Source organism: Corella eumyota, chromosome 5 (assembly GCF_963082875.1).
Source record: "Corella eumyota chromosome 5, kaCorEumy4.1, whole genome shotgun sequence".
Classification (NCBI taxonomy): domain Eukaryota; kingdom Metazoa; phylum Chordata; class Ascidiacea; order Phlebobranchia; family Corellidae; genus Corella; species Corella eumyota.
In genome coordinates, this window is record NC_137494.1 from 8,228,465 (window position 1) to 8,248,730 (window position 20,266).

At 30.3% G+C, this 20,266-nt stretch overlaps 3 protein-coding genes across 3 annotated transcripts; 2 read left to right on the plus strand and 1 right to left on the minus strand.

Moving 5' to 3' along the window:
- Positions 1 to 467: 467 nt before the first annotated feature.
- On the plus strand, positions 468 to 6,750 carry LOC145752534 (protein SERAC1-like). The gene is made up of 16 exons (XM_082568832.1): positions 468 to 600; positions 761 to 899; positions 1,392 to 1,492; positions 1,728 to 1,874; positions 2,719 to 2,853; positions 2,930 to 3,042; positions 3,271 to 3,378; positions 3,608 to 3,714; positions 3,978 to 4,092; positions 4,381 to 4,472; positions 4,578 to 4,695; positions 5,042 to 5,208; positions 5,277 to 5,384; positions 5,609 to 5,718; positions 5,880 to 6,023; positions 6,469 to 6,750. The coding sequence occupies exons 1-16, from the start codon at positions 576 to 578 to the stop codon at positions 6,651 to 6,653; spliced, it is 1,914 nt and encodes a 637-aa protein (XP_082424958.1). The 5' UTR covers positions 468 to 575; the 3' UTR covers positions 6,654 to 6,750.
- Positions 6,751 to 7,714: 964 nt separating this feature from the next.
- Positions 7,715 to 14,764, plus strand: LOC145753895 (calpain-7-like). Its single transcript, XM_082570416.1, has 18 exons — positions 7,715 to 7,938; positions 8,413 to 8,526; positions 8,756 to 8,905; positions 9,261 to 9,498; positions 9,617 to 9,669; positions 9,847 to 9,941; positions 10,241 to 10,453; positions 10,585 to 10,634; positions 10,946 to 11,136; positions 11,203 to 11,374; positions 11,761 to 11,879; positions 12,244 to 12,319; positions 12,440 to 12,614; positions 12,829 to 12,959; positions 13,268 to 13,470; positions 13,665 to 13,757; positions 14,220 to 14,353; positions 14,593 to 14,764. The coding sequence occupies exons 1-18, from the start codon at positions 7,837 to 7,839 to the stop codon at positions 14,738 to 14,740; spliced, it is 2,457 nt and encodes an 818-aa protein (XP_082426542.1). The 5' UTR covers positions 7,715 to 7,836; the 3' UTR covers positions 14,741 to 14,764.
- A 364-nt stretch (positions 14,765 to 15,128) lies between these two features.
- On the minus strand, positions 15,129 to 18,098 carry LOC145752771 (uncharacterized). Its single transcript, XM_082569104.1, has 4 exons — positions 17,909 to 18,098; positions 17,388 to 17,543; positions 17,103 to 17,223; positions 15,129 to 16,593 (listed from the first exon to the last, which is right to left on the minus strand). The coding sequence occupies exons 1-4, from the start codon at positions 17,968 to 17,970 to the stop codon at positions 15,802 to 15,804; spliced, it is 1,131 nt and encodes a 376-aa protein (XP_082425230.1). The 5' UTR covers positions 17,971 to 18,098; the 3' UTR covers positions 15,129 to 15,801.
- Between the last annotated feature and the right edge of the window lie 2,168 nt (positions 18,099 to 20,266).

Consider the following 20,266-nt stretch of genomic DNA (forward strand, 5'->3'; position numbering starts at 1 on the left):
AATTTCTTAAATTTTATTGCTTATTTAGCATCTCTATACACCTATAACAACACAATGCAAAAAATGAACCTGGCTAAATACAATAAAATATTAAAAATACTATATATTAATAATTAATCATGTTTCGTCAGGCAGACTTAAGTTGTTTTGCTGCTAAGTTTATTTAAAACCTTCTGACCTTGCTTAGCAATAACCACAACAGTCAATACACGGTGCACACAGCCTGTCTACGTGTTTTAAAACATATACGGGCCTTGAAAAATATTTGAACTCGAATACAAACAAACGTTGTCTCGTTGTTTTGTTTACCTAAATACTACAGCACGTTTACACACAAATGTTTGCCTTTTTCTATTGCAGTTGTGTCAGATAAAATTGCTTTAAAATGACGGAAAAGCAAAATGATAGATTAAAAAATGAAAGTAAAAAAAATCGATGGCACTTATTGACAAGATTCTCTTTACCGCCAGATTGTGTTATTGTTTAAAATATATATTTTTTAGCATAAGAATAGGAGTGCAAGATAATGCTGTAAAAATATTTTAGACGGAGTAAATGATGAGGATTGGGAGGTCATGACTTCAATGAACAACAAACCAGGTCGGTGGTTTCTGATTTTTTTCCTACGAAAACCCTTACAACTTTAAAACAAAAATTTGCTGAAAAAATAAATTCATTACGTTGTTATGACTTTTTCTTACTATGTGAACAACATTTATGTAGTTAACCCCTATTTTTAAGCAGACACATTTATGTTTAGTCAAGTTTTCCTTGGTCACTATTTTCTCGTTTGGTATCTACTCTGTATTTTCTCATTTTTCTAAAAAGTTTAACGAAAAGTTAAACATTCCTACTGAAGTACTGAGGACTGAATTTAAGAATGCTTATATTTATCCCCAGTAAGTTTCTCAACTATTTTTAACATATATACTACTATATTGTGCCTGGTTAAAAAAAACAATATTAAAAATGATGGAACATTACTATCCATGCATTTTTTGTACATATCTTTATCCTCGATGAGGAAAGGTTAAATGCACAACTTAAACATAGAGTAACATCAGTTAACCCGCCCCTGTCTGGAGTTGCATGTTGCAGTTTGGAATATTATATAGATAATAATCGTCCGATAACTAAGCTTCTGATTAGGTGCTGGCTTAACAGTTTATTTCGTTTATAGTGCTTTACTCAAGGGCACTACAGCATGAGATCACTGGGGATCAAACCCAAGACATCATGTTGTGTAGAAAGTGTTCAGACCACATTATTGAGAGGTGTTACTCTTTATTTATAGACCTCAACATCAAAGATAAAAATATACAAAAAATATATTAAAGATCTTGGTAATTTAAAAAGAAATTTTATTTAAGCATCTAACATTTTTTTAATAGAATAAAAGATCGATTTAAAAGATACAAAGAAGATCCCAATGTGGGTTTTTTATCCTTAAAATCTAGAAGAACCATCAAGGAAATATTGCCCTCCCCAATAGGTAAAAAAATAATTTTAATACTAAAATACTTAAATTAATTAAAGCACAACTATATTGAAAACTTGTTTATTTTTTCAAACAAATATATATATTAATTACAAATAAAATCTGGATTTTGGAATTTTTTTAAAATTATTTAACAACTTTTAATTAAAGGTTATGTACTGTGTAAGAAAGTTAGTATTTTGAATATAAAAAATGCTGCACAACAACAAAATGATTTTAATATGTTTAGCTCGATTTATTCTTTTGCTGGATAAAAACAATGTTGATTTGGCCGAAGATTACATATCGCCCTGGAGCGTGATTCGAGATGCTTATTCCAATAATAAAGAAATACGAATTCAAGCAGTGCAGAAAATAGTTGAGCATGAATGGAATGGTATGTTTAATGTTGTTTATGTAAGGTAGTGTAAAAATAAGTTGCTATAGTAACTATTTACCATGGTTCTTAAGTAGCCTATAATATATACAACTTAGTTAGTTAATAATAGGACAGTTAAAAAAAGAAAGGAAAAAATTAACTGTAGTTTATAGACATATCACTTATAGTTTTTAACAAACCAGAATTAATAAAAAAATTAACATTACTATAGTGTTATGTTTAATTTTTATGAGTTAGAAATAAAGAAAACTAAAGAAACAGCTAATTCAGGCCAGCAGACAGATCAAATTGAAAATATCGGTAACTTTTTTTCTTGTGGTCTTGTATTGCATTATAATATATAATATTTTACTGTATACTATAATTCCTTATTTGTTACCTATGCAAAATTTTTTATTTATATAATATAACGTTTAAACCGATCTCAAGCAAATACCAACACTTGTTAATAACATTGACTTTGCTAAAAAAAGGGTCCTTTGTTTAATAACCCCTTCTTCCATGATGTAGCAACCTTAAGTCCCCTTAAGCACCATAAACGAAATGAACTCCTGTAAAGCTTAAAACCATTTGGAAGATAAATTATCAGACAATTATAAATAATAGTATTCAAATTATCACAGTAAGCTTAAGACTAGATTGGGCTAACTGTTGTTACTCTATGTTTTAAACATGGGGTCAGTCTTTCACAGATTAAACATAAAAACATATATACAAAAAATATATACTAGCCTAAGATTAAGAAAAGTTGTTAAAATGACACTGTTTCAAAACATTTGTTTTAATTATAGTTGTTGCTGTCAATTTGTTTGGTAATTTTTAAATATATTAAACATGTTAGATGCTCAATACTGCACTCTTGCTCAATCTCTTGACTTTAAAACTCTTTGTGGTGTTGCAAGAACTATCGATTGCGATCTTCGCTTTTTTCTGCCTCCCCCAGCATTAAATCCTGTTGCTAACAACTGGGAAATAGGTAGGTCATGCTGATATTAAAAGCTGTAAATGTATTATTTAAAATATTGTGTCGGCTTATTTTTAGTTTTGTTTAGAGGATGAGTTTCGTCAACTGCTGACTAATTTACCACAAGAAGATGTGGGAACCTGTATTGCATATTTTACATCTGCGGCAATTGGCAAAACTAATGAGCAAAAATTAAAACGGGTAAGTACCTAAAGCATGACAGTATTTAAAAAAGAGTATGCTAAAGTATAGTTTAAAGTTTAAGTTAATAATATATTTGAATTAACTTTTGCAGTTTGGGATATTATTGACCATAATTGCCAGATAATTAACCACATTAGTTTTTGGCTCAGCAAAAGTTCTTGGCATTTTATTAATCCATTAAGGAATGGATTGAAAGATTTATGATAAATATTTTTTTATTTTTAGGGTGGCCTATGGTGTTTTGGGGGAAATGGTTTAAATTACACCAGAGATATTGTTCCACAAGAAGAGGTTGAGTTATTTTGTTTACAAGCGCTGGCTAAGCATTCCAAGGTAAATCTGTTTATTTTTATTTACTTCAAATTAAAATAAAAAACTTTTGTATTCGTTAATTTATCAGAATTAAATCAAAGGACAAACACAATTTTCGGTAATATATACTTTCTAAAAATGTATAGGTAGTTTTTAGTTCAAAACCTCAAACAAAATTGAATATTCAAGATTGGTGTTTGGGAAAGAATTCTTTAAAATCTTTTTAATTTTTTTATTGTATATAATTTAGATTGAATTTCACTGTGAAAAAATGATAGAACTTGGTGCGCTTCAATTGCTTCAAAAAATTAGTTCTAACCGACCAGATAACGATAAAATACAGAGAAACATTTTAAGGTACGTGAAGTGTTGTTAAATATTTGTTTAGTTTAAATATAAAAAAATGGTATATTTGAGTAAACTGCTTATATGGCCAATGGCAGTAAAAGTTTAAGGTACATTTAATAACTGTTAAAATGTTTTCCTATATATGTTAACAACTTGTAGAAATTTAAGCCAACAGTTAAGAAACCAATAAGAAACTGCTTAAACAATTAAAAATTGGAAAATTGTATTTTTTAATGTAACCTTAGTTTAAATGCAGTTTCTTCTTTATTTAGAATAATTGCCAACATATGTCTGTACGAAAAATTTCATCCGGATATTAGTAAAACAAGATGGTTAAACTTTCTCGCAAAACTATCAAAATCTGACCAAGTTCCACTTAGATTAGAGGTTCGTTTGATTTGTTAACCATGTAAGTATAAACAAGGGTGTGTTTTTTAAAAAAAAACTTTCCAATAAAAAATTTACGCACTATAAGCTATCTTTAAACATGTTTTAATGGCATTTAAATAAATAAAATGGCCTAATTTTTACTGTATATTTTCATATTAAGTTTTTGGGAGTAATTTTAAAAGATTCAGAGGTTAGGGTTTTATTGTTAAAAGTATATCCCTCTGTGTTAAACTTCATTGCCTTTAAAACCAAAGAAAAATTTACCTATTTTTTTTATTGTAATAGGCCTCACGAGCTTTAGCTAACCTTGATCGTGATGTAATGCATGAAAAATTTCCTGATGGAGTTTACATTCTTTATCCTAGACATAGATCTAAGTCAGTTTAGGTTTTTTTTAAATTCCTTTACTAAATTTAGTTAGAAAATTCTCATTATTTGTGCTTAATAAAACAAAAATGTATAGCAATGCTTTTTTTGTCAAGAATGAAACCCGAATCTGATATAGTTTTTATTCATGGTTTAATGGGAGGAGCTTTTTACTCCTGGAGACAGCAAGATGGTGGCAGTGAGTCAGAACAGAAAACTGACTGTTGGCCAGAGGTAAACAATATAATCTTTTTTAAAGTAGACTAACTCTTGAGCTGCATTTGACAAATTAAGATATTAATGATTGTTGCAACCCAAAAATTTAATCTTTCAGATCGGTTTTGGTTTGTACCTTTTATATATTTTTATAGTGTCTTGTTCATAGTTGTTGCTGCATTAAAACAGTGGAAATTAAAAAAGTTACCTTATGTTGTAAAATCAAGTGTTCTAACTACTACACAAAGTTGCCAGCTTTAATACCCATTTTACAAGGCCACCCTCATATGTTGTTAGATTAAAAGTAAATCTCGTAATTAAATATAGCAATATAAAAAAAATTATCATTGCATTTTACTTTTAGTCGTGGTTGCCAAGCGATTTCCCAGGCTCCAGGTTGTTGTGTATAGATTACGACACAAATGTAACTGAATGGCTTGGACTTTGTCCTCATGAAAAAGAAAGGAGAAGCATTTCATATCGAAGTACCTTACTTCTTGATAAAATAATCCAAAGTGGTATAGGTGACAGGTAATTGCAACAGATTTTATTATAACCCTAAATATTACTTTTTTAAAATATTTTGTTTTAAATCACAGGCCTATTGTATGGGTTGCACACTCCATGGGAGGTTTAATAATTAAACAAATGATGATGGATGCAAATCAGAATCCTAAAAAATATGGAAAGGTTTTAAAACAAACCAAGTATGAATATAAATTGTTATGTTATATTTAGTTTAATTATTATTATTACTGCTATTTTTATCTAGAAGTATTTTATGTTTATAATTATGACAACTAATTTTTTAAGGCAAAAGTGATAATGATTATATACTTTTTTTAAACAAAAAACTAAACACTAATATATTTTATTTTAACAAATTTTTTTTTAACTTAATATTTTGAATTAATTATGTTTATGTTTAAAGGGGATTCGTGTTTTATGGTACACCACATTTTGGGGCACAGCTTGCTAACTATTCCAGGAAAATGCGAGTTTTATTATATCCCTCAATTGAAGTTATGGAATTAAGTCAAAGTAAATCACAAAAGAAATAGTTGAAAGTATCCAAATATATTTGAAAAAATATATTTTGTTAATTATTGTGTTAATGTATTTTATTATTTTTTAAGACATAAATAAAAAATAAATTTTCACACAAAGTTTTTAGAAATTATCGTCCTATTTGTATCATCTAGATTCTCCCGACCTTCTTAAACTTAATGATAATCTTCACAGTCTTTGCAAAAGCAAGGACTTTAAAGTAATTAACTTTGGTGAAGCGCAAACCACTAACATTGGAATGGGAATACCTCTCCATATTGTTCCACCTGAATCTGCAGGTTTAAATTTTTTTAAAACAGTTTATTTAATTTTTTAGGATTCAAATCCAGTTTTAAAGAGAATTTTTTTAATATAAACCTATTTGTGTGGTTTTATATATACTTTTTATTATGGGTTGGTGAAAGCAGAGCCATTTAATCTTAATGGGGAAGTTATTGAAGGGCCATGTTAAGAAATTTGTTACAAAAATTAGATTAAATATAAATATATTCAACTTAAGGTTGAAGTTGCTATTTTTATTTTGAATCTTGGTTAACCTGCTGATGTTGGCTGATTAATGTTCACTATTTGGGTATGGGTCATGGCAAAAGTACTTTGTAATCACTTTTTTTAAGGGCATCGGGTTAAAAGCGGCAAGAATAAAGTTTATGGTTTTATAAAGCTATGTTTCCTTATTACTAAGTGATACATAGTTAATGTAAGATGTTTTAATTTTTCATTTAGATTCCGGTATTGGAGAATTTTTGTTAGTTGATGCGACGCATTTAAATGTTTGCAAACCACAAAGTCGACATAGTTTACTTTATCAACAAACAATTGCTTTCATCCGACTGTGTCTAAAACAAAAAAATATGCCAGTAGCAACTGAAAGTGATAATTCACAAGACTTAATTCAAATTATTTTTTAAATTGTTTTGTTTGTTTCTTAACTTAATAATAACTTTACCTGTTCGTTCAACTAGTTGACATAAATTTTTATGTTACTTCAAATGTTTTGTAAGTGTTTGTAAACTGAATTATTTTTGTGAGATTTTAGAAAGTAAAAAGCACTAAAAATTATACCTATATAATTATTTTTTTTATTAATAACTTATGTGATGTCCCTAACAAATATTTACAAAAAATTATTAAAAACTAGAAAGGAAAAAATTTACAAGGTTTATATGCAAGTTAAATTAAGAACTTTTAAAATTAATTTTTAATATTATAATGTCAAATTTTATTCTTATATTAGACTTAATTGTATTATACATATAACATAACAGTGTAATGTAATATATAACATTACATTGTAATGTAATATATAACATTACATTGTAATATTTATAGTTGTATATTATAAATATATTTTGACTTGACACTCGTCGACCTGCGCCCCCCGCCCACCATTTGCCCTCTGATAAACATCATTGAACTTTTTTAACAACCGTTAGTTCTTCATAAACAAACCCATTTCTTTTACCTTTTTTAAAATTGTTCCGCCCCAAAATTTTAACGGGAATACCCACCAGAGCTAAAGCTCTTTATTGTTGCCCAACATCCATAAGAACAAAATCAAGAAAGGGCTGTTAAATTAAAACCACTTTTTTTTTGTTGGAAAGTTAAGTTGTGGTTTGCAGCGGGGTTTTAATTTAGATATGTTCATATGTTATTAGCTTTAATTGTATATTAGTTTCAATTAAAAATGTTATTTGTTTATATGGTATTAGATTTAATTAAAAAACCTAGTATTCATTGTATGTTTAGTTACAAATTAAGTTATTTAATAGTATTTATACATACATTCACGTTATCACGTACATAATTTTGACAAAGCAAGAGGCGTAATAATCGAACTTATTTTTTCAATCCATTTTATTTTTACATTATTATCAAGTTCTTAATTTACTAAAAATGACCGCAAAAACCTTTTTAGCGTTACCTTTTTAGCGCTATTTGACTATTAGATTATTGAAGCGTTTAATGTCCCTGTAAATCTGATAAACAAACAAATTATTTATGTTCGTTGCTAATGAAAACCAAATGACTAAAATATTATGAACGAAATAAATAAGTGTTTGTTGGAATAACTAACTTAAACACGATCAGACGATGGATGCTAAAGTACTAGAGGATGACGGAATAAAGTTTGCCAGCAGTGCCATCCAATTGGATCAAGCTGGACATTATCAAGAAGCAATATTTTTTTATAAGGTTTTAACTATTTTTAAGCCTTTTGTGACAAATTGTTAAATAGAATTAGATTAATAATTTCTTCTAATATTTGGTCACTCACTCACATGTAATAAACCTACTTGCTACTTGCTGGTCACGTTACTTCTTGGTTTTATGTTATACATTAAGTCAGGAGGTACAAATGCTATAAACCATTGCCAAGCCTGAAGCCACAAACCAATCTGTAAATTAATTTTCAAACAATATTCATTAAAATCTTAAACCATCAAAATTAATGGGGACTAAGTCAGGGCAACAAATGTTGTTTAGACTCAAAACACAGTTTTAACACATAAAAATATATTCGTTTTTGGTAAATAAAAATACACCAATACTTTAAACGCAATTAACTTTATCATTCTTAAAGTTTAAATTAGTAAAAAAGATTTCATGTATACATGTGTTATAATGAGGTTCCTTATTTCTTTGTTACCAATCAAGTTTAACTTTCAGGAAGCAACACAGGCTCTTATGCATGCAGCTGTTTGTGGTTCAACACTGGATTGTTTGGCAAAAATAAATGAATATAATCAGAGAGTTTTGACCCTGAAAGAACTAAAACATGAGGTAAAAGTTGTAATTTTTTTTTTGGTGTAATTTGTTAGTCCAAGTTTATGAATAAAGAGCACTGAGCGGATACAACTATTTTTTTAATTTAACAAAAAAAAACATTTTATTATTTGTTAGTTTTACTTTGCTTGATTATTTATTCAATATGTACAATTTTAGAATATACCGTAGTTAATGTGTTTTTTATCACCTAAACATTGGAAAAAAATAGTTAATCATTTTACAGGCAGAACTGGATAAAAGAGCAAGTAATGCTGACCTCAAGGAACAAAGAGCAGCGTTCCTGGTCCAACAAGCTCTTCAAGAAGATGAGGCGGGAAATGAAGAGCTGGCAAAGGACATGTATTTGGAAGCTGCAGATCTTTGCTTAAAACTGGTAAGAATATTAGAATTACACTAGATATAACAATACTGGCATTTTGGTGTAGTGGTTAGAACACTTGGCTTTACTACATTAGGTCCTCGGGTCAATTCCCACTGCTGTCATGCTGATATATATACTTTTGCTAAACCAAAAACTGATAAGCAGTTTAATTTATCAGGCAATTATAGTCTATAATATCCCAAATGCCAAAGTCAACTCAAGTCCGATTTGGGGTAACTGATGTTACCTTACGGGGTTTGGAGTTGGATCTTTCCACATAAAGATAAAATATAAATAAAAAACAGAGAAACAGTTATATGTCTTATTTTTTTTACAAACGAATTTAAAAATATTTTTATTGCTAAAGATGAGTGAGAGTACCACAGCTGCTTCGAAAAAGGGACTTGAAAAACTTGCTAAGCAGTCGATAGAACGTGCCGAAGAACTTAAACTACAACAGCAAATAGCTTCACTTGATGCTATTGAAACAAATTTGCCAATTGCTAAACATAATCAATCCGCATTAAAACCAAAATCTACTCCAAAACCGAATTCTATCCAAAAACCAAAATCTACATCACCTTCAAGTTCTCATTCAGAATTAGGTAATTGATATAGTTATTAAAATCTCTGGTGCATAGTTTTGCAAATACCTAAGATAAAAATATATTTTTTGGAGTTCAATAGTTATCCATTTTTTTTAATACTTATCACTTTATTTAGGCCAAAAATCTGTAGCAAGTAGTGGGGATAAATTAACATCAGAAGAAATAAATGTGAATAAATTATATATATTTATTTAATTTAAAGGACTTGGTTTAATTTTTTTGTGGTAATTTTATTTGTAAGTACTTACTATTGTGCTAAGTAAAAATTTACCGACTTTAAAGACTTAAAAGGTAAAAAATAAAAATTTTTAATGTAAGCATCTTATATTCGAATTATTTAAACAGGTTTTACGAAAAACTTCATCGATAAATGGAAGAATTTATCTTCCTTTCTATTCAGTTGATTTAGGAGAGAGATTTGCATTTCCAGTTCCATTTACGTAAGTTTTAAATTTGATCCCATTTGCCAATATCAAAATTGGAATATATAGTCATTTATCTTTCTTTTCAAATAAACTCTTTGTACAAATTGACAAAATGTTGTACAAACTTTTGAAATACAAGTTTATTGCTTGTTCTACAAGTTGTATTTTAATTACTGTAATATAGTCACAACTCACAATCAATATTTGCCAGTGATAATTTGCCTTTTCACAATTAGTTTCTTTATTGTACTTAAACCATTTCTTTTTGTGCATTAAGAGGTTTAAATTTTTGAACAAATTGTTTTTTAAAAAAGGGACAAAGATGGTTTACTTCAGTTAGCTCAAAAGCAAAGAAGTAGGTTGGGTGGATGGAGACGACCGAGCGAGTTTATGTCTGATCCTAAAATGATTTTAGCAGTTTCCATGAACAGTGTGAAACAAACTGTAGTCTCGGATTGTTCTTTTGTTGCATCGCTAATCATTAGTGCAGCATATGAACGAAAATACCAAAAACAACTTATAACAAGGTTTGTTTGCTAATTAGTAATTATATATACTTCATAAAAATTTAAATTAGTTGGGTAGAATTTTGTTTAAATAATTTTTTTCAAAAATTTAAATTAACTTTAAACAAGTATAAAAAGTATCTGTGTTTTAGCATCATCTATCCACAAGATAAACACGGGAATCCAGTCTATAATCCTTGTGGTAAGTCTACTTTTTGTAAGAAAATACTATTGTTATGACTGTTATAGGAGTATTGTATATGGAAATAAAATACATTTGGAATTTTATGGTAAACTTGACTTAAGTAGTTTGGTGTTTATTTAATATAATTTCCTGATAGTTAATTTGCTAGTTGCTTTATAGCTCAGCAGGAGTGTAAATAAATTATTTTGCCTTACACAAGGACACTACATCATGCATGCTGTTGGAATTAAACCCAGCAGTTCATGTAGTAAGGCCAAGTGTTCTTAGCTCTTCGAAACACTGCTGATTTAGTTTGAATAACTTTATAGGTAAGTACATGGTAAAACTCTACCTTAACGGTGTCTCCAGAAAAGTTGTAATCGATGATCAACTACCAGTTGATAGACGCGGTGAACTACTTTGCTCTTATTCAAATAATTCCAACGAATTATGGGTCTCGTTGGTCGAAAAAGCTTACATGAAAGTCATGGGAGGATATGACTTCCCTGGCTCAAATTCTGTAAGTTTTTTTTTTTTTGAAATTTTTTTTTCTTAAAACAAAAATCATAATTTTAATTTTTTTTAGAATATAGACATGCATGCACTTACGGGCTGGATACCTGAACGTCAGTCGTTGCGACAAACTTCATTTGATTACGACAAGTTTTTTAAAAACATGTGCTATCGACTAAGTATCGGCCACTGTTTGGCCACTATTTCCACTGGACAAATATCTGAAAGTGAAGCAGACAGAGCAGGTAAATTTTTGTTGTGAACACAATACTCACAAATTTGCCATTTTTGTTCTTTCTTAATTGCCATTTACAAAGACAAAAGGACTTAGATAATATTGCCCTGATTTATTTACTAAATGTTGTCATATAATTTTTGTATTATTTCCTTTTTTAGTCTATGAGTTTTTTTTGTCAACAAACAAAAATGCATTGATTTATTAGTATCTAGTTGGGGAACCAGAAGCTTCGGCCTGCAAAAAAACGCCGGGGGTCGGTGACATTTTACGCGGCAATTTCGCCACCGACCCTCCGCGTTTTTTGCAGGCCGAAGCTTCTGGCAACCTCTAGTTGTATACATTGGTTTATTCTTTAAAAAAATAGCAGTGTGATGTAATGTTTTTGTATTTTAGGTTTGGTACCCACTCATGCATATGCTATACTTGATATGAAGATTGTTCAGGGGATTAAGTTTTTGAAACTAAAAAATCCTTGGAGACATTTACGATGGAAAGGCAAATTCTCAGAAATGGTAAATTTTTTCTTATATGCCATTATGTCTTTTAGCCACCATGCCATTGTAGTGACTAATACTGTTTTTATTAAATATTTTAATTTTTAAAAAGCCATTTCGTAGCTTAACCATAGAATAACATTTGTTTTTCCTATCCAGTTCTGAGTTGCATTCAGCAGTTTTAAAAATTTAAGCATTTGGCCAGATAAAAAAACCTGTTGATTAGTTTTGGCTTTACGAAATTTGTATCTTTATAGCACCTTACCTTAGGTGAATGCAACATGAATACAGTGGAATTCAAACCATTGACCCCATGTTGTGCAGCCAGGTGTTCTAACCAACACACCATGCAGGCAACTTAATCTTTAGTTCCTGTTTTTAGGATGATAAAAACTGGACACCTTCACTTTTAAAAGCACTTAATTACAACAGAGAGCAAGCGCAGAAGTTAGATGATGGTATGAAACTTAACTTTTTAACTATTTTGTTTCAAGTTCTGTGCTAAACTTTAAAAATTATTTATTTTCGAAAAAACTATCAGTTTTACAAATATTTAAATTGTTTTTTTTGCTTTGAAGGTGTGTTTTGGATTGACTGGGAATCAGCTACACATTTTTACGACACAATATACATTAGTTGGAAACCAGGTTTGTTTAAAGACACCAAATGTTACCATCAAGAATGGCTTGCAGGCGGGCCCAAAAAGGATTCCTATTCCCTGGGCGACAATCCACAATATAAACTGGAAGTAAAGTGAGTATAACAATGACGTTAAACGTCTTTGATTGATAATCTAATACAGACTGTACTAAAATTGTAGCAGATTACATAGAGTATTGTAATTTTCAATAAATTTTTTTTTTAAATAATTTTTTTGATGTGGCAGGGTCAACAAAATAATTTTAATATATATATACTTTTTTCATTGTTGAATTAAAGATTTAAGAAATATATTATAAAATTACAGAAGCAAAACTCCCACTTCTGTATGGATTTTGCTCACAAGGCATATCACTGATAAAGATGATTTTGCTGAAAACAAGGAATACATAACTTTGTTGGTGTATAAAAATGAAGGAAAAAGAGTTTATCAAACCTGTAAGAAAATGGCTTAATTTTTATATTTATGATTTTGACTTTTGTTGACAATATTTATTGCACAATTTAACTAAATACCAGCTTAAAATTCTTTCACAACATTTACCTAGTTTGGGTAATTTTTTTCTGGAAAGATTTGGATAGAATTCCCCTCTTTTGGGCTTTGGTTTTTAAATTGGCGCACTTATAATAGGGATGAGTCAGATGTGAAAACAAAAACTGACTATTACAGACCTGTAGCAGTAGCTTGTTATTACAAAGGTTGTTGTATAATTTAAAAATTATCAAAATTCATTATTATGTTTTAGACAGCCCACCCCCTTTTATTGATGGGGTAAGAATAAATAGCCCCCATTATTTAACCCGCATCCAGGTACCCAGTTCAGAGCGGTACACCCTTGTTGTGTCCCAGTATGAAAATGACAGCAGTATCCGATTTTCATTAAGGGTTTACACAAACGCAGAGTTCAAGTTTGCAAAAATAACCGACCCTTATAAAATGAAGAAACGGGTAAAATTTATTTTTTCGAAAGATTTTTTGTTTTTAAAATGTTTAGTAAGTTTTTTTGTTAAAATGTATTTAATTTTTAAAGTGTAATGGAAATTTACAAAATCATCGTTTTTTTTGTGTAACATGAATTTATAAAGTAAATCATAAAAATTTTTATGTAAGAAAACATTCTGAAATGTTGTTAAAATTAATAGATTGAGGGTAAATGGACAAAAGCAAGTGCGGGTGGATGTGCAAATAATAAATCCACCTACAACAACAATCCAACATATCAACTTCACATACCTGTAAGTTACATTATTTTTCCTAAATATAAAGTTTTTTATTGCCTATTTAATAACATATTTGTCGGCAGATGGGGGTTGGTATACTTTTTACATGCAAATTTAAAATTCTGTAACATAAAAGCAGTGTCAATCAAACCCTGTATTTTATCTTTAGTATATATGTAAAGAATTTAATTTGGGCAAACATTTCCAACACTAGATTTTAAATCAGTTTCTTAACACAGAAAGCAATATAAAGTTAGCCATTGTTAATATCAAGTTTTCACTATAGTTTATGTATATATACAAGGGTTATTTGCATGTTAGCCAGTTGCATTTTTGCTAAATAAAAAAAAAAGTGTTTACATTTATTATTAAAGTGGGAAAATTTTACAGCTGATTAAACATATATTAAATTTTCATTTTTCTTAATTGTTTGTTTCATTGTCGGTTAATTTTTAACTGCTTTAATTGATTATACAGGGAGAGTCAACAGAAAAATGTCAGCTTTTAATTGAACTTCGAGCTTTTAAAGAGTATAGCAACGGCTTTGATATTATTTGTATTGAAACAAATGCTGAAAAACCTTTTCAAAAAATGTCTTCCGGGCCATTCAGGTAAAGATTTCCATTTTTTGAACTTTGTTATTTATTACTAGAATATATTTGTATTAAAATAGTCCAATTAGAAAAAAATCAACTATGAAAACTTTTGTGTACAATTTTCTAATGTGTTTAACAAACAAAATTATCTGGTTTGTTTTATGTTTATGTTTTGCAAAATATTAAACCAGCATAAAAAAGGTTTTAAATTTAACCAAAATTTTTCAAGACTAAACTTTTTTTCTTGTCCAAAGGGCTGGATACAGCGTTCTTGAGATTAGTCTTCCACATGGGATCTACAACATTATACCCTGCACTTTCTTACCAGAGCAAATTGGCACTTTCTTTTTAGACATTAAATCTTCAAATCCTTCTGTTAAAATCACGCAATTAAAAAAGTAAAGTCATTTGTGCAATAAAGCTTCCTAATTAAACTAGCGTTGTATTGTATAGCCTATGGTGCACTGTAGAATCGAACATATCTTGAAGCTTAGTAAACGATATGCATATTTTTATATGTATGTCTAATTTTCAGGTCTTTAAATAAGACACTGAGGTTTGTGGTGCATAAGGTAAATTATTGCAGACATATACCATTTGCAACTATATTTTGACTATTAAAATGCAGCCTATAGGGCCCGCAATCATCTAGTTTTAAAAATGTGGAAAAATTTCAATTAACAATGTCCAAAAAAGTATCGGGTGGCTAAAATTTAGTTGACTATCTCTTTTATTTTGTTTGAAAAAGCTTGTGAACTAGTCTGTGTTACAAAGAAGCCATGGAAATTTAAATAAAGTACTGCTTTATCAAACAAAGAAAAGTGGTACTTTCGTTGTAGCAAAACCAAAATTTCTGTATTAAAACTATTCATTGTAGTAAAAACTGTATTTACTCATTTTTTGAATGAAATGCAAACTTAACAAAGCACAACAAGAAATGGTGTAAAATACACATAAAGGGCAACAAGGAAACAAAACATGCTTTACACAGTAATTAAATGGTAGCTTTACCAAATTACTTAAAATGAAATAAAACTAACAAAAATCTGGAATTGTTTGCTTGACAATATTTGCATATAAAAAGGCTTCACGAAAAAGGTGAGCTTAAAAGATATTAAGTATTAAACCAAATATTTAAAAAATACTAAACTACATAAAAAGAAAATCTAAACATGTAAAATAAGGTCAAAAAAGGTCACTTCCACCAATTGATGTAGTTATGTGAAGCATAAAAAGCTGCTTTCAACATTTTAACATGATTTACACCACTATAGACAAACTTTTAAGATAATGAATGCATTTATCATTTTCTAAAAATATACCTTTGTCATGATTTATGCAAACAGTTTTTTAGCAAAAAAATTAGTTATTAATGAATAGTAAGCTGTGTTTTTAAAATTTTTAAAATTACACGATCAAAAATTTTTTAATTTTTTCCATTTTTATCAAAATTATTCGCATTCCTAATCAATCTCGTGATAAATATGCCTTCTACTTGAATGTGGTTCTTCATTTGCTGGTTTTGTATTAGGCGGTCTAACAACAACATAATTTAAATCTTCAAGTAAACGAGATGTGCCCGCAGCATAGCTTGAAGGCTCATATTGTGGTGATTGTGTATACAAATTTGGTGAAGTAGGGAAATTTCGTTTTCGATATTCATTAATCATATGTGGTGGGTATTGAATGTCACTGTAACTTGGTGTTGATGACCCAATAGGTAAAGGACGCACGCTGACATAATTCTTTGGGTCTTTTGAATTTCTAGCAATTGGAAGACTTGAATTATCTTGCAACAATTCACTGCCCTGGTACTTATCGCTAGGGGGGTAACGAATTAAACCGTTTATTGTATCATTTCCTTCATAAATCAGGTCATCCTCATCTGAAGTATTATGGTCCAGAACTGGATTTCTATTTAAAAATGTATGGTTTTTCATTCTGTGTTTCCATGGCTGGGCTGCTTGGCTAGGAGTTATTTGCAAGGACTGACTTTTCTGAATATATTGTGAACTCGACGATATCATCACAGATTTTCCGATTCGAGTAGAAATAAGAGAACAGCGTACATGAACAACGAAAAAATCCATCCCAGTTATCATCAGGGTCTCTTGCCAGGTCTTTAAGCTCTGCCTATGGAAAAGAAAAGCATCTTGTTTTTCATGGTATATGTATCCGAGTCTTTCCATGAAACTTTTAACGACTTCATCCGGAAAATTACACGCTATGTTGTGATGAAAATGTCCGCTATAACTCTAAACATAAAAAAAATCATGGTCAAAAATAGATAAATTTTAATTTTAATTTAATTTCTGCAAAATAGGCAAACTGTTGTTTTTGAGTGTTATCATTCAAACACCGTCAACTGCAAATAATAACTAATAAATTCAGAGTCGAACTAATGACTTAAGTTTGGCTTCAGTGACACGCCAACAAAAAAATATAGACACGCCATACCACTGTGTAAGACACGCCACATCGCTTTGTAAGACACGCCAGAGTAAATTCGTAGTCAGACCAAACACGTTTTAAAGACGCGCCAGAGAAAATTATTAGTCAGACCAAACTTTTTTTTAAGACGCGCCAGAGTAAATTCGTAGTCAGACCAAACTTGTTTTAAAGACGCGCCAGAGTAAATTCGTATTCAGACCAAAAAAGTTGGTAATTGCATTATAGCAGTATTTGTAACAAGCAAAAATCTAACAAACCTTACTCAAATTATTGTTGTTGCAAATATTTATATTACAATAAACAAAAATCTAACGTTTATTTTGTGATAAGTTTTTCTCCATGGCGCTCTTAATATAGTTACAGCATACCAGCATAAAAGGAAAAAGGATGATGCCAAATCGCCCCAAGTACTTGTTATATTTTGCTCACAATTTCTAAAAATAAGTATATGCATAAAATATTTTATCAAAAAAACCTAGGAGGTACATTTTTCTATTTAAATAATTCCCAAAATAAAGAAAACCAAGTAGTGACCAATTAGCTAAAAGAACATGCATCTAAGAACTTATTTTTGATACATTGTTGTAAATGGGTTTACTTTTGTATGTAGTTGTTAAAATATTTTAGGGTATGGTAAGGTGCTTCATTTGACCCTTTTTCATATCTAAATAAATACAATTCAGCAGCATGAAAGACTTGTTTATATTTATCGGATTCCCGGACATGCTCTTCGCCAAGTGAAAAATCATTGTCACTGAAACACAAAACATAGTTTCGTATATATTTTTTACCTAATTTGTACATAACTCATTAAACCCAATGTTGAATGACCAACTCTAAGGCACTTTTATACTGACTAACTTCATTATACTGACTAATTGTACTATGTGTATGCAGAAATAACACACATATATCACCTTACACAAAAATAAATCGTTTTCAAACAGTTAAATATCACAGAAGAACTTAATAAGCATTGTTTAATACTAAATTTAAATAATAAACAAAAAGGGAGCTGCATGGCAAATACAATTAAATATATAAATACAAGATAAACGAATAGGTAAAAGTGTTAATATATCGTTTAATTTTTTATGATTAAAAACCTTTTAGACATACCTATAATCGTCATTTTTAACAAGATTCTCTTTGAACGAATTTTCAAACTTTAACCGCTCCATTTATTTACAATAAAAGTATATTTTTTGTCGCAAAAATGGGTTAAACATTTTTCTTTTAGCAAGAAAGGCGTAAAAATTTACATTACAAATGTCAACGTATTTACTTTTGTTATACAAAGGGGTTTTCCGTGTTGGTTTAATCTTCATGAATAGAAAATCGCGTATGATTGGTTCCTTTTTAATAGGGTTTCCCAAAATTTACAGCAAATTTTGATTTTTTTAAATATTTAGACTGAGCAAAATTATAAATGTAAAAGAGACTTTTTGCCCTAATAAATAAATTTTTATTTGTTTAAAATGACTTTATACAACGGTTTTAATATTGTAATTTCATAATTTTAAAAATTGCCATTTGTTTTTAAAGTTTCTGTCGTATTATTTAAATAACAAATTTGAAACAGTTCGCAAGCGGAACTCTATTGATTCCGCACGCCCTATATGAACAAGGCGTCATAACCTAACTATGACAAATGTGCCACTAGATTTAAAAAAAAATGACGTCATAATTTTACATCGCATGACGTTGTTATTTAGGCGTTTATTCTCAAAAACAATAAAAATTAGTTAACAACTTCTGAAAATTATAGCTTTCTAACCCAACCCAAATAGATTTTATAGACCCTTAAACTAGTTTCGCGTAAAACCATATCTTAACAATTTTATTTTCGTCCGCCAATAAACTACCCGTGACAAATTGGTTAATAACTCAAGTTTTAGTTAACCAAATTAAACGATTTAAAATTTGCACGAAAGAAGAAGACTTCACCCACAGCAATTACCAATCAAATTAACTCTAGCTTTATAAAAACATAAAATATACATACGGAGTTTAGCTTTTTTATTATTATTTCGTCACAGTCTTAATTGTTTTTTTAACAATAAAGCCTCATGTAAAAAAACATGGTCTGATTGCAGTCGTTCTAACTTTTCTACGAGGTTGATGTGTTTTAGTTTTGAGCATCTGTAAGTACTATTGAAATATAAAGATTATTTCAACAAGCATTTATAGTAAGAAGTTAACCAATTTGTATTAGTCCTCATTTTTTAAAAAAGGTTACCTATAAAAGTAGATTTTTCCAGAAATAAAGCAATCCAATCGATCAACTTTTTAAAACCAGTTGTACGTTCCAGATTATTTTGGTTTGCCACAACATGTTTCACGTCCACGTTTTGACCGGCCTTCGTGAAGCGCCTCTTAATTGGGCCAAGATCCCCCATCCCAGGTAGGCGCTTCACGGGCTCCCTGACGTTGGTCGTGATGAAGGCACATGTGGCGCTATTACCTTGCCTGTCCCCATGTATCTTGGCCGACCAGTTGTTGTAATACATAAATTTGACCGCCGACGTGAGCTGGTCGTTGTTAAAGAAAGATGCCCCTGCGTCGTCGATCTTAATCATTTTGTGCTTGAGACGCAGGGACATCTGGCCCACGCCGGCACTGTCGTTGGTGAGGGTTGAGGCATTTAATTATGTCATTCACCATTTTGGCCGCCCCGGCAGTCGTCTATGGTGTTGAAATATTGTTAATTTTTCCAAATCCCTTGTTCATTTTGGACTTTGACGTTACCCAGTCCATCATACCATACGCCCTTTTTACAAAGGTTTCGGGGAACGTAAAGTCCTCCCTGAACAAGGCCTGTTTGAATGCGTTGACTACCGGTTTGGAATCGAATCTCAACGCTACCTTCCTCGCTGTCGCCTCATAGCTTCTCATTCCTTTTCCTTTGGTATTATTGGTTATTTCTTTGGCTAATATGTCTGGATTGGCTTTGAACATATATTTTATCCACTGTTGTAGGACTTTCACGGGTCCAGCCCAAGTTGCCGTAATACGTCTAACACGGTTTTCTTGCGAATGGTTGGAGTGAGCCCCTCTTGTTTCTTCCTCCGGAGCAGACCATGGTTGTGGGGCTCCACTCCAGCCATCCCTCCCTCTCTCGGACCGACTACTATGTTTGGAACACGCCTTTCGAGCTTTTGGCCACGGTGAAAAACCATTTGCGGGCTCGGAAGAACGTGTCCGCCGCTACTTTCGCTCCATGATCCCCATAGTTTAAGACATTCATCGTATTGTTGATTTTTCTTAAAGTCGTTTTCTTGCTTCGTGTTGTTTGCTAGTGGTTTCCAGAAGTTGTCTACTATTAAGCTGATAGTTTTCGCTTTTATATTGGACGTTTCCATCTCCCTTTTTCTGATCGAACTAATTTCGAATCTATTCTCATTGGTTAATAAACACACCTCTTTTTTCTTTTTGTTTTTATTGGATTAAACGAAAAAAAGTCGAACTGTAACGAAA